Here is a 10441-nt window from a genome sequence, read left to right as displayed (position 1 = left end):
TCATAAAGACAGACAACAGGTGAAAGATCAAACAGCTGATGCTCTGATCTGCCAGTTTAATACCTGAGAACCTGTTGGATGTGACTTATAACACTGCCTGAATGTGGCTGCTTTTATGCATGTTTCAGACCTGCATGTTTATGTGAACCCCTTCTCTCTTTTTATCCTGGGGGGGTTATTGGGTATGTTTGATTTATTGCCCAGCCCTCCCTGGCTGTCTTTACGTGGGTCCAGCAGCAGCTCACCTCTCCCCTCGCTGTGGATAAAACACACCCACAGCCACCTGTTCTTACACAGAGATCTGCTGTCTGCCCTTTCACTTTCTCTTTATCATAGCTGCATATTTCATAATCCCACCTGACCCAGTTTGTGTCGGTATCCAGTCAGACACTTTGATTATCTGGGCTAAAACTGTCTGTATAAATGCGGTTATCATGCTATTATCTTCCATGATACATTTTTATTCAGAAATGTTAACTGGCTTCACTTTGTTTTTGAATGTTGGGAATTTTATGTACTTTAGTTGTGGATAAATGTAGAAATGTGAAACAGGTTTCAACCACATTAGATCTGATCCGTCAGTCCGGGCTACATACTGCAGACTTTTAGGGTTTCTGTCATTAAACCTGAACCTAAAGAACATGTTGTTGGGATTAAAGGCTCATATTGTCTGTGTGCATGTGTTTCACAGCAGCTCAGTAACAGATGTTTGTAACGATCAAATAGTTTGTTCAAATTAAACTCTCATCAGTTCACATTTGTGACATTAAGTGGCTGTTATTAGACATCAAAAGTGCACTTAATTTAAGTATAAGACACAAAACAAGATGAACTTTAAAAAGCTGTTGATAATGTAGCTCTGTAACAGCTCCATTTCATGGTGTTTCCTTAAATGCTTTTTGAATCCCACCGGGTCTGTGATTAAAAACATACACACAGTTTTAACCAGGAACTTTATTTATAATCATTGTCAACAATTACAACAAACCAAAGAAAACATTTTCTATTGATCAAGTAAGAACATTTTCAGAGCTGAAGAAATGAAGCCACAATAAACAGTTAAATCAGAAGAAATAATATAAGATTATTCTGCTGCTGTCGGCTGAATGAAACTTCTCAGTTAAGGAAGTATTTGTAGTGAAATTAAAAAATGATAAAAAACATTGTGATTTAATATGTTTCTTATAAACTGATGTTTAACAGTTATTATTTATTAATGATTAGTAAATGGGTTAGTTATAGCAGAATAAATATTTTCCTCACCAGGCCTTTTATGTTTCAAAATAAACAGGTTAAAGTTGTATGAAAGTAAGTTTTAATAAGAATAAAGTCTTTGAAACATTAGATAGCTGAAATAATGAAACGTGATAAAGTATAAATATCTCAGGATTTTAACTCTAAAACACATTAAAGTATTAATGAGTGACTGAATATTTATTTCTTTCGTAGGTGACAGAGGTATAAGCGGGATAACGCCCGAAAAGGTGTCCATTATCAGAAATTAAAGACGGTTCACGCCTCCATTAATTTCTGTTCTCATAAGATGCTACAGGTCTTCTCCTCCATGGCTTTCATCACACGTTCCTGTATCCATCCGTTTATTTCCTCCTGATGAGCTTTCTTCAGCTCGCTCATTTGTTCGTTTAAGTCTTCACTGTCGGGGAAAGGATGGAATGACTTTAGCTCGTTCACTTCTTCTTCTTGTTTTTTCTGCAGCTTGTCGAAGTCTCTCCTGTGTGTGCTGTTCTTCTTCAGCTGGTTTATCATGAGCTCACTTTGTTGTTGGTGCCTGTGCCTCATGGTCTCTAAATCTTTTTCACGCTTTTCCAGCTCAGCTGAGGCGTCCTTGGCGTATCTGCTCCTGAATTCATTGCATTCTTCAGCTTGTTTTCTGGCCTCCGCTTGAATTTTCTTCTGCATTTGCTCGAGTTGCTTGTTAAAGTTTTCTCGTGCTTCTTTCCTTCCTCGTTCCTCTTCCTCTCTTCTCCTCCGATCCTCCTCCTTTCTGTTGTTTTCATAGCTTTCTTTCTCCTGCTCGTACTCTTCTATGAACTTTCGAAGTTGTTTTCGCTCCTCTTCTCGTCTCCTTTCCTCCTCACGACCTCGTTTTTCCCACCATTCCTTCCTCTCCCGCTCCCAAGCCACTCTTTCCTCTCTGATATCCTTTATGCTTTGCCTTAGTACCTTCGTCTCACTGGCTGCTCGTCTTTCTGATTGCACTTTTCTTTGCAGGACTTCATCTTTTTGATCCAACTCGTGTCGTTTGACTTCGTCCTGCTTTTTTTTGTTTTTTTCCTCTTCTTTCCTCTTCACCTCCTCCTCCCTCATCCTCTCCTTCTCCCTCCTCATGTTGTTTTCCTTTTCTTCGACCACCTGGGCTTGCGCTGCTATTTGTTGTTCAAATCTGGCGATTAGATCCCCTGATCTTCTCATGTTACTTGGAATTTTTTCTTCATTTTTTCGTTCAAACTCCCTTTTCAGTCTCCCCATCTCTTCATTCTTTTCCTTCATTATCTTTTGCATCTCCTTTTGAATGGCTGCCTCCGCCTCATTGAACATCTCTGAGGTGTAGTAGCCTCCCCCATTTTTCCTCACCATTGTCTCCACCTTGTTTAGCAGCTGGCTGACTTGACAACGGTCGTTCTGGTCGTTGTTATTGAAGACGTGGTATCTCTCTCCGCATTTAGACATCATTTTTTTGACGTAGTCTTCACTGTCTTCAATGTAACTCTCAAAAGTTTGTTTTTTAAGATCATCTCCTCTGGTGAAAACAATGATCATGAACTCCTCCGATTTCTTGCCAAAGAACTGCTTGATGAGCTCCACGGTTTGTTTTTCCTCCGGCGTAAAGCGACCGATCTGAACCACGAGTAAGAAGACGTGAGGTCCAGGAGCCAACAGGCTGATGCACTTCACCAGCTCCTGCTTCACTTTGTCATTGGATAGACTCGTGTCGAACAAACCGGGCGTGTCCACCACCGTGACGGGCCGCCCATCCATCTCTCCTGTGGCCTTTTTGCAAACTTTTGTTACTGCCTTTTGACTAACCTTTGATGGAAAGCATCCTTCTCCCAGCATAGTGTTTCCAGTGGCACTTTTCCCACAACCAGTTTTCCCAATCAGCACCATCCTGAGAGAATCTCTTCTCTCCTCCATCCTGAGAGAATCTATTCTCTCTATTCTCTCCTCCATCCTGAGAGGCTCTCTTCTTGCCTCCATCCTGAGAGAATATCTTCTCTCCACCCTCCTGAGAGGCTCTCTTCTCTCCTCCATCCTGAGAGGCTCTCTTCTCTCCTCCATCCTGAGTGGCTCTCTGTACTTTTTAAAGGAGTATACCCTTGACAGAGATTTCTTCCTTGTAACCAGATTCACTGGCGGCCTTGGAAACATATCTTTTGTAAAGCCTTTGGTTTCTGCTGCCCTCATTGTTTCTACCCTACGCAACACCTCAGAGACCTGCTGCTCTTCATTGATATTGAATACGACGTATCTTCCTCCACAGCTCTGACAGAGCTGTTGGATTTCTTTGTTTTCTTGCAGTAATTTAATTCTGAAAAAATTAGGCTTCGCCTCCACTATGAAAAGAATCATTGTGAAATTATTGATTGCAGACCCAAAAGTTTCCTGGATGGTCTCCAGCTCTTTCATGTCTTCCTCAGTCGGACTCCTCATTAGGAAAGGTAGGACCAACATGAAGGCGTGGATGCCGTCAGGCCCACAAAGAGAGAGACGCTTGTATGATTCCTTCTTTGCGATCGGCTCAGATTTTCCGTACAAGGCGGGCAGTTCCAGCAGGCACACCTGATGTCCACACACCTGTCCCTGGGTTTTAACACACTCAGAGTCAGCAGATGGAGCAGACTCACTCTCTCTCAGAATAGCACCAGCTGCAGAAGTTTTCAAGGCTGCGTGCCTCCCACAAAGGACCAGGTTCAGGGGGGTTGTAGATGCAGGCACCATCAGGGGATTCACCTGTTCAGTGAGGGTTAAATGTTGCCTCTTGTTACTGTTCACTGTGTTTTCCATTTGTTTCATCAATTCTCGTAAATTAAAGGAATGTTTTTGATCGAAGTTGATTTTGAGCGGCTTCTGTCTGCAATGCTGAACGAGTTTGTCCACCGAGGAGTTGAACCTCCTATCGTTTTCTGCTGTAATGACCATCGCGTATTTAAAAGCGTCATCGCCCAACAAGCTCATGATGAGCTCCATTTTCTGTCTGTCCTCCTCGCTGAAGTCTGACGGCTGCACCAGCAGCAGCAGGACGTTCGGTCCCGGGGGGCAAAGGGCCAAACTCCGCCTCATCTCATGTCTGATATTTTCCACAGGCAGACCAAAGATGTTTGTTTTCACCACAGTGGCACTATTTTTCCCCACCTCTCCAAGAATATGAGTAAAACGTGTGCATGTTTTCTGGACAAGGCCATCGTTTCTTCCTGTTATGAAGTTACTTAATATGAATGTCTCATGCTGGCTTTTCCCAAGTATCAGAATCCTGAATTCAGATGCTGTAAAACAATAAGAGAAAACAGAAGAATCACAAATTTACACAAAGTTGTGGAACTTGTTGCTGTAGCTTTGTGTTTAGTAAAGATCTGACCAAATTAAGTCAGAAAATTGGGAGGGGGAGGGGATTAGATTACATTATGTTACACACATCAGGTTAAGTGCTGCCTACTGCTGATCTGTGGTGTCAGTAGAGCTGGGCGATATGACGATATATATCGTGAGGACGATAGAAACATGTCTATCGTGACCTTTCTCTTCTTTTTTTTTCTATCGTGATAAACTTTTTTTTCATCATTACAGCTAATATACATTATAATATAATTTCACATGTTAATATAACATTTTGCGTTTTTGCTATGCAAACTCTAAGTTTATAAAACTGTAAAAAAGAGAATAAAATTATATTTTTAGAGAACGCGGCTTTGCATCATACGTTTGCGACATGACTGACGGAGAGAGCCCGCGAAATTTCTTTCTGGCTTAAAAAAAATGGACACGTTCCAAGAAGGTGTTACCACAACAGCTGTTATACAGTCCGAAACGAGCGCTCATGCTTCCCACGGTGAAACTTCCGAAGGCAATGGTGCCGGCATGCGAAGCGAGGCTGTTCTCCAAGCACACACACACACTCCAACTCATTCGGTGCCGTTATCCAACCTCAATGGAGTGGGTGGTAGTGGGGAACGCGGTCGCACTGTCCGTAGAGGTGTTGGTCGAGGAATCGGGGGTGGGAGAAGTGGGTCTGGTATCTTTAGCATGCGCTCTCTCCATCCAGCCCCCGGTGCCGCGGCGCGCCTATCCGCCAGCGCAATGATCCTGACATTTTACCACTTGTTTTATTATTGTATTCCTCATTCCTGATCATTATGAATAAGGTTGAACAGGTTAAAAAAAAAAAATCAATTCAATGTCTTCCACTTCTTGCATGTGTTTTCCTACCCTATGGTAGCCTAATGATGACAGTATTTTACCACTTTCTCCTGTTTTATTGTTGGTTTCCTCCTTATGAATTATGGTAAAAGACAGAAAAATGAAAATAAGTTCAAACATCAAGTCAATATCCACCATTTCCTGAAAAAATATAAGCAACTTTTCGCATGTGTTTTCCTACTATATGGTAAGGATGATATAGTAATATTTTACTACATTATTCTGTTTTATTGTTGCTTTCCTGTTCCCTGATCATTATAGATGATGATAAATAGACAAAAAGAAAAAAAAGTTTAAAAAAAACAAGTTCATAATCACTCAATTCCAATATTTCCTGAACACAATGAGATTCAAAATGGCTGCCACCTGATGACGTCATAATATGCAAATTAGATCAATAATTTCATACCCCACATAAACTATGGATCATGGGCAACATTTTTCTAATGTACAGTAGGCATCTATCTTTAACCCCCTTTCAGCCACCAGCTTTGGAAATATTAATGTCAAAATCCAGTATTTTTAAAAAACAATCTTGGCGCCTAAAGGGTTAAGCCATCTGATACAGAACAAACGCAGCCGATATGTAAACTGTGCAGCAAAGCCGTTCCCGCGCCTGATGCTAATACTTCGAACCTCTTTTACCACCTGAGGAAAAACCACGAACAAGAACACGGGAAACTACAACCACTACGGTCAAAACAAACAAGGGATGAAACTACAGGAAGCTCTGGAAGGAAATTCTGCCAGCCGAAGCTTAAGGAAGCATTCGCCCAAGGATCACAATATGGAAAGACGTCTCAGCGACACAAGCAGATCACAGGTGCTATTTCACGCTACATCTGTAAAGGCATGGCTCCCGTTTACATAGTCGAGAAAGACAGCTTTCGGGACCTCGTCCGTACACTCGATCCCAGATATGTGATGCCTAGCCGAAAACACTTCAGTAAAGTGGAGTTGCCTGCCTTGTATACTAGTTGTCGGGCAGAAGTGGAGCGAGAGGTACGCAGTGGTGCGATGCATTATGCATTGACTACGGACATGTGGATGAGTGGAGCAACACAGCCATATATGAGTACCGGTAAGTCAGTCATGTTTACTTAATAATAGCACCGCCGAGTGCATGGTGTTCAATGATTCTACACTGCTTTGGTACTGATAACAAATCAAGTTGTTTACTGTCGCGGGTATTTTAGCACACATGTGCTGGTTGTGAGTCGTGGCCGATGGACTGAAGCTAGCCTAGCCTTCTAGTAGCCGTGCAGAGTAGAACTACCAGGGAGGTTCTAGTGCTATGGCTATTTGCAGACGGGCTTTTAGAGTACCAAGAACTACTGTTTCCTCTGTTAGTTGTACTGACAGCGCAACCTTTCCTGACTGTCATCGCGAAAAACAGTAGGGTAAAGCCTGATCTGTTGGATAAATCTCTGCACGCGTCTTTGTTTTTTTTTTTAAGTGCTTGTGGTGACCAAAGCGCTGAACACTGAGCAGACTCCATCCTCAAAGTTGTGAATGTCGAGTAAAAGAGCATGTATTCACAAAGCTGTTTGTTTACTCTCATGGCCCCGAGTTGGGCTGTGTTGTTCCCGGTTCGGGGTTGCGACTCCCACATTGGAAAACGAGATGACTGGTTAAAATAGGCGATGGCGGATTTTTTTCGACCCTGTCCGTCAAAATAACGGACTATGAAAAAGTCTAATGCAACCTCTGTTGTGGTATATCGTGATATGTGTCGCTATCGGGATATAAAGTAATCCATATCGTGATATACTTTTTTTCCCATATCGCCCAGCCCTAGGTGTTAGCTGACTGCCTGTTTTACTGAAGGACCAAGTTTTACTCTCTGATCCAGGATTCATCGGGCTCAAAAACTGACAGAGAGGTTCTTATTGTAACATATGGATTAAACACCTCAACCCCTCTGAGAACATTTGGGATGTGTTAGAGAGGATTTTACACAGTGGTCCATCATCAGGACAACGTCTCTAAGAAATATTCAATTCTGTATGGAAATTAGTTAAAACCATGGTACTAAAGAAATGTTGTTTGTATCAAGCTGCACAAAACCACTCACCTCATTATGAAAATGTGTTGTCATGTAGATGTGCCGGTTAATAGGGCAGCACAATATGTCCAGAATTTAATTTCATCATAATATCAGCATGAAAGATATACAATACATGGTATTTAACAACTAGCATGTTTGCATGTGTGCTTTCATGCTCTGCATGTCAGATGGAGCCCTACTTCCATAGATGAGCGAAGAAGAATTTGTGGCTAAAAAGAAGTGCATGTCTGTAATTTGTAAATATTTTGGTTACATGAGAGATGACACACAGCAAACACCTGTGGCAACCAGCAGGGGAAACACGGCTAATCTCCCAAAATCCAGCATTGGCCAAAGCAAGATGACTAACATGAAGTCGTGTGGTAGCAAAACAGTCCAACAGATTAACAGTCGTTAATCAGAGTGAAGCAGGTGTCACCAATTATGAGAATACACCAAAGTGGTACCAAGAAATAACAGATGTGCATTATTTGGACATGATGCCAAAGTTCTCTGTGAGTCTGAAGACGCCACATTCCCCCACTGAACCATTTTCACATGTTCGATTCACACTGAAAGAAGCTCGAGTCTGAACTGAGTCAAGTTGAACACTACATATGAATATAAAGCAGGAGTTTCACCGAGTTTCCCTCACTGAATGTTTTAAACTGACAGCACGATGCATCTGGCCACCGAAGTTTAAATAAACCGCTGTGCTTGTCGCTGTAAAGGCAGTCTAAACTGTAGTTTAGTTCTTAAACTACTTAGTTCATAACAGGTCTAATTATTCTTGACATGAATAACCGAAAGCAGAGGACATTTACACTGTATGCTGATGTATTTGATTATTTTTCTCAAGTCATGTCACCATCGCAACGTTCAAAAATATATATGATTTTTCTGACTTATTTTCCTGATATGGTGCAGCCCAGCAGTTTAACCCTCTTTGGTAGAGAAACACTCTGAATATTTGGTATTTCTGGACTTACCAGACGCTGAAGTTGCCATCTGTTACAGAGAAATTCCAACACACACAAGCCGAAGTTGTTCCTGTAACAAGATAAAAGATCAAATTAAGAACTGTGTTACATACAGTAGAATCTATAGTTACTTGAGCTGTGAAATGTGTCCAAATGACTTTAAGCTTGAAGGATTCTTTTGTTTTCATAAAATCAGAACTTTAAATGACCAAAAGGCATAAAGGATGGACATTGTCTCTTTAAAAATGAGCACATTTAAAAAAAGATTTTACATAAAAACACTTTACCTGATGTTTTGGTGTCTTTTAGTGCAGGTTTGTCATATTTTGTTGAAAAAGCTGCAGTTCAGTCTGGTAACCGTAAACTCTTCTGATCATCAGATCTGAACAGAAAACACGAGAGAATTACAAATCAATTGGTTTGATTAATTGAGTTACAGCTGTACACAGCGTATACACAGATATTCTCTATATGTTCCAGTTTAATCTATTTACCAGATACTACTTACTTATCTAGATCAAGTTCCAGCTCTGAAGTGACATCAGTTTATCTGAGATCTCTTTAGACCTGGTATCACAGCGGCGACTGGTTAATAATAATGTCGTGAAACCCGTTTAACCAGGATGCACCAATGAAACAGAGCGACCAGAACGTTTCCTTTATGAGAAATTTAAAGGGCAACAACTACATTTATATAAAGAAAAGTAGCTCCAGAGACTCTCAGCGTTCTCTCTTCAGATGAAGCACAGCTGACTGCATTAGGCTGGTTTCACGGTCGCTGTGTTGACTTATGTTCGAAGAAAAACTTGGAAGATGTAGATTGACTTCATGACATATATGAGCCAACATATTAATTTTCTATAAGTTGTTTAAAAAGCTGCTTTAGTGAAACGTGTCAGAAACTGTGAGTGTAAATCAGCCCATTGAGGCTACGTGTCATCTCACTTGAGGCATTTCCAGACTGTCGCTCTGCTCTGATAATTATAACCGCAGCTACTTATTTCTCAGCTGTGCTTCCAAGGACCGTGATCTCCCACAGAGGCCGGTGGAGGCAGCAGCGGGCTGCACAGCACAGCGCCAGCACAGCGCCGCTCTGCAGAAAATCACTCTGGGTTTCCCCGCTGTGGCCGAGTGACTGAAGTTTTATGACAGTTAATGACAATAATTGAAATTGTTGGCGGTTTGTTAGCCTTCAGCAGAACATGTGGCCATCTGTGTGACATGGTGAAGCGGACCCTGTGGTGTTTCTGTTGTTTTGTCCTCTCCCTGCAGAAGTACAGGCTGTATGTGTCGGTATTTCTTTGCTTTTGCTCCCTCTTTCATTTATTTTTTTCCCTTTTTCAGTCTCTATCGTTCCCACTCGCTCCGTCTTTTAGTTCATTGTATCTTGAATTACTTAAATAAGCATTGTGTCACTCAGCTGGATTCTCACCTCCCTCTACCCCCTCTTTGGATTTTCTGTTTATCATCTTTGGTATTTTTTGTGTATTTTTCTTTCACGGCTTTGTTATTTGTCCACCTCAAATCTTCTTTTTGATTGTTTGTCTTCTCTTTTCCTTTGAGAGTCACTTTGGTTTTGGCCGTGGATTATTTATGTCTTAAAGGCTTTTTTGACAGCGCAGGATTGGAAATAATCTTGAACTCTGTGGGTTTAAAAGGTTGTGAACTATTTCTGAACAGTCCGATGGTTTGATCTGGCTTTTGATTGCATCAGGAGGTATTTAGCAACGTCAAGTCGAATTTAATCTGTTGAACATTTCTCACAAAAGGAAACAATGAGAGAAATGTGCTTTTAACTACCTGAACATAACAAAGTAGTTATGGTTTAGAGTGAAAATAATTTCCTTTTATTTGGAGAGGCTGTTTGGAGCTGTTAGAACAGACTAATTAGACTTCTGGCTCAAAGGAGTCCCGCGGGAGTTGAACCTGTGACCTCTCAGTTACAATCTGGTCTATCTGACAACCCGCCATCCGAGTG

At 41.4% G+C, this 10441-nt stretch overlaps 2 protein-coding genes across 3 annotated transcripts in view; one reads left to right on the top strand and one right to left on the bottom strand.

Moving 5' to 3' along the window:
• prdm6 (PR domain containing 6) overlaps positions 1 to 10441 on the top strand; it is a 131345-nt gene that overhangs the window by 78728 nt on the left and 42176 nt on the right. The gene's annotated exons all lie outside the window — the stretch shown is intronic.
• On the bottom strand, positions 1517 to 9044 carry LOC142381901 (uncharacterized). Of its 2 annotated transcripts, none has more exons than XM_075467195.1 (4): positions 8958 to 9044; positions 8751 to 8845; positions 8473 to 8533; positions 1517 to 4505 (listed from the first exon to the last, which is right to left on the bottom strand). In XM_075467195.1, the coding sequence occupies exons 3-4, from the start codon at positions 8489 to 8491 to the stop codon at positions 1537 to 1539; spliced, it is 2988 nt and encodes a 995-aa protein (XP_075323310.1). In that variant the 5' UTR covers positions 8492 to 8533; positions 8751 to 8845; positions 8958 to 9044; the 3' UTR covers positions 1517 to 1536. The 2 variants fall into 2 exon arrangements, with proteins under 2 accessions (XP_075323310.1, XP_075323309.1); XM_075467194.1 differs by having other exon boundaries at positions 8972 to 9044.

Source organism: Odontesthes bonariensis, chromosome 6 (genome assembly GCF_027942865.1).
Source record: "Odontesthes bonariensis isolate fOdoBon6 chromosome 6, fOdoBon6.hap1, whole genome shotgun sequence".
In the NCBI taxonomy this organism is placed as follows: Eukaryota; Metazoa; Chordata; class Actinopteri; order Atheriniformes; family Atherinopsidae; genus Odontesthes; species Odontesthes bonariensis.
The sequence above is the reverse complement of the archived record's forward strand: the minus strand, read 5'-3'. Positions and strand labels throughout refer to the sequence as shown.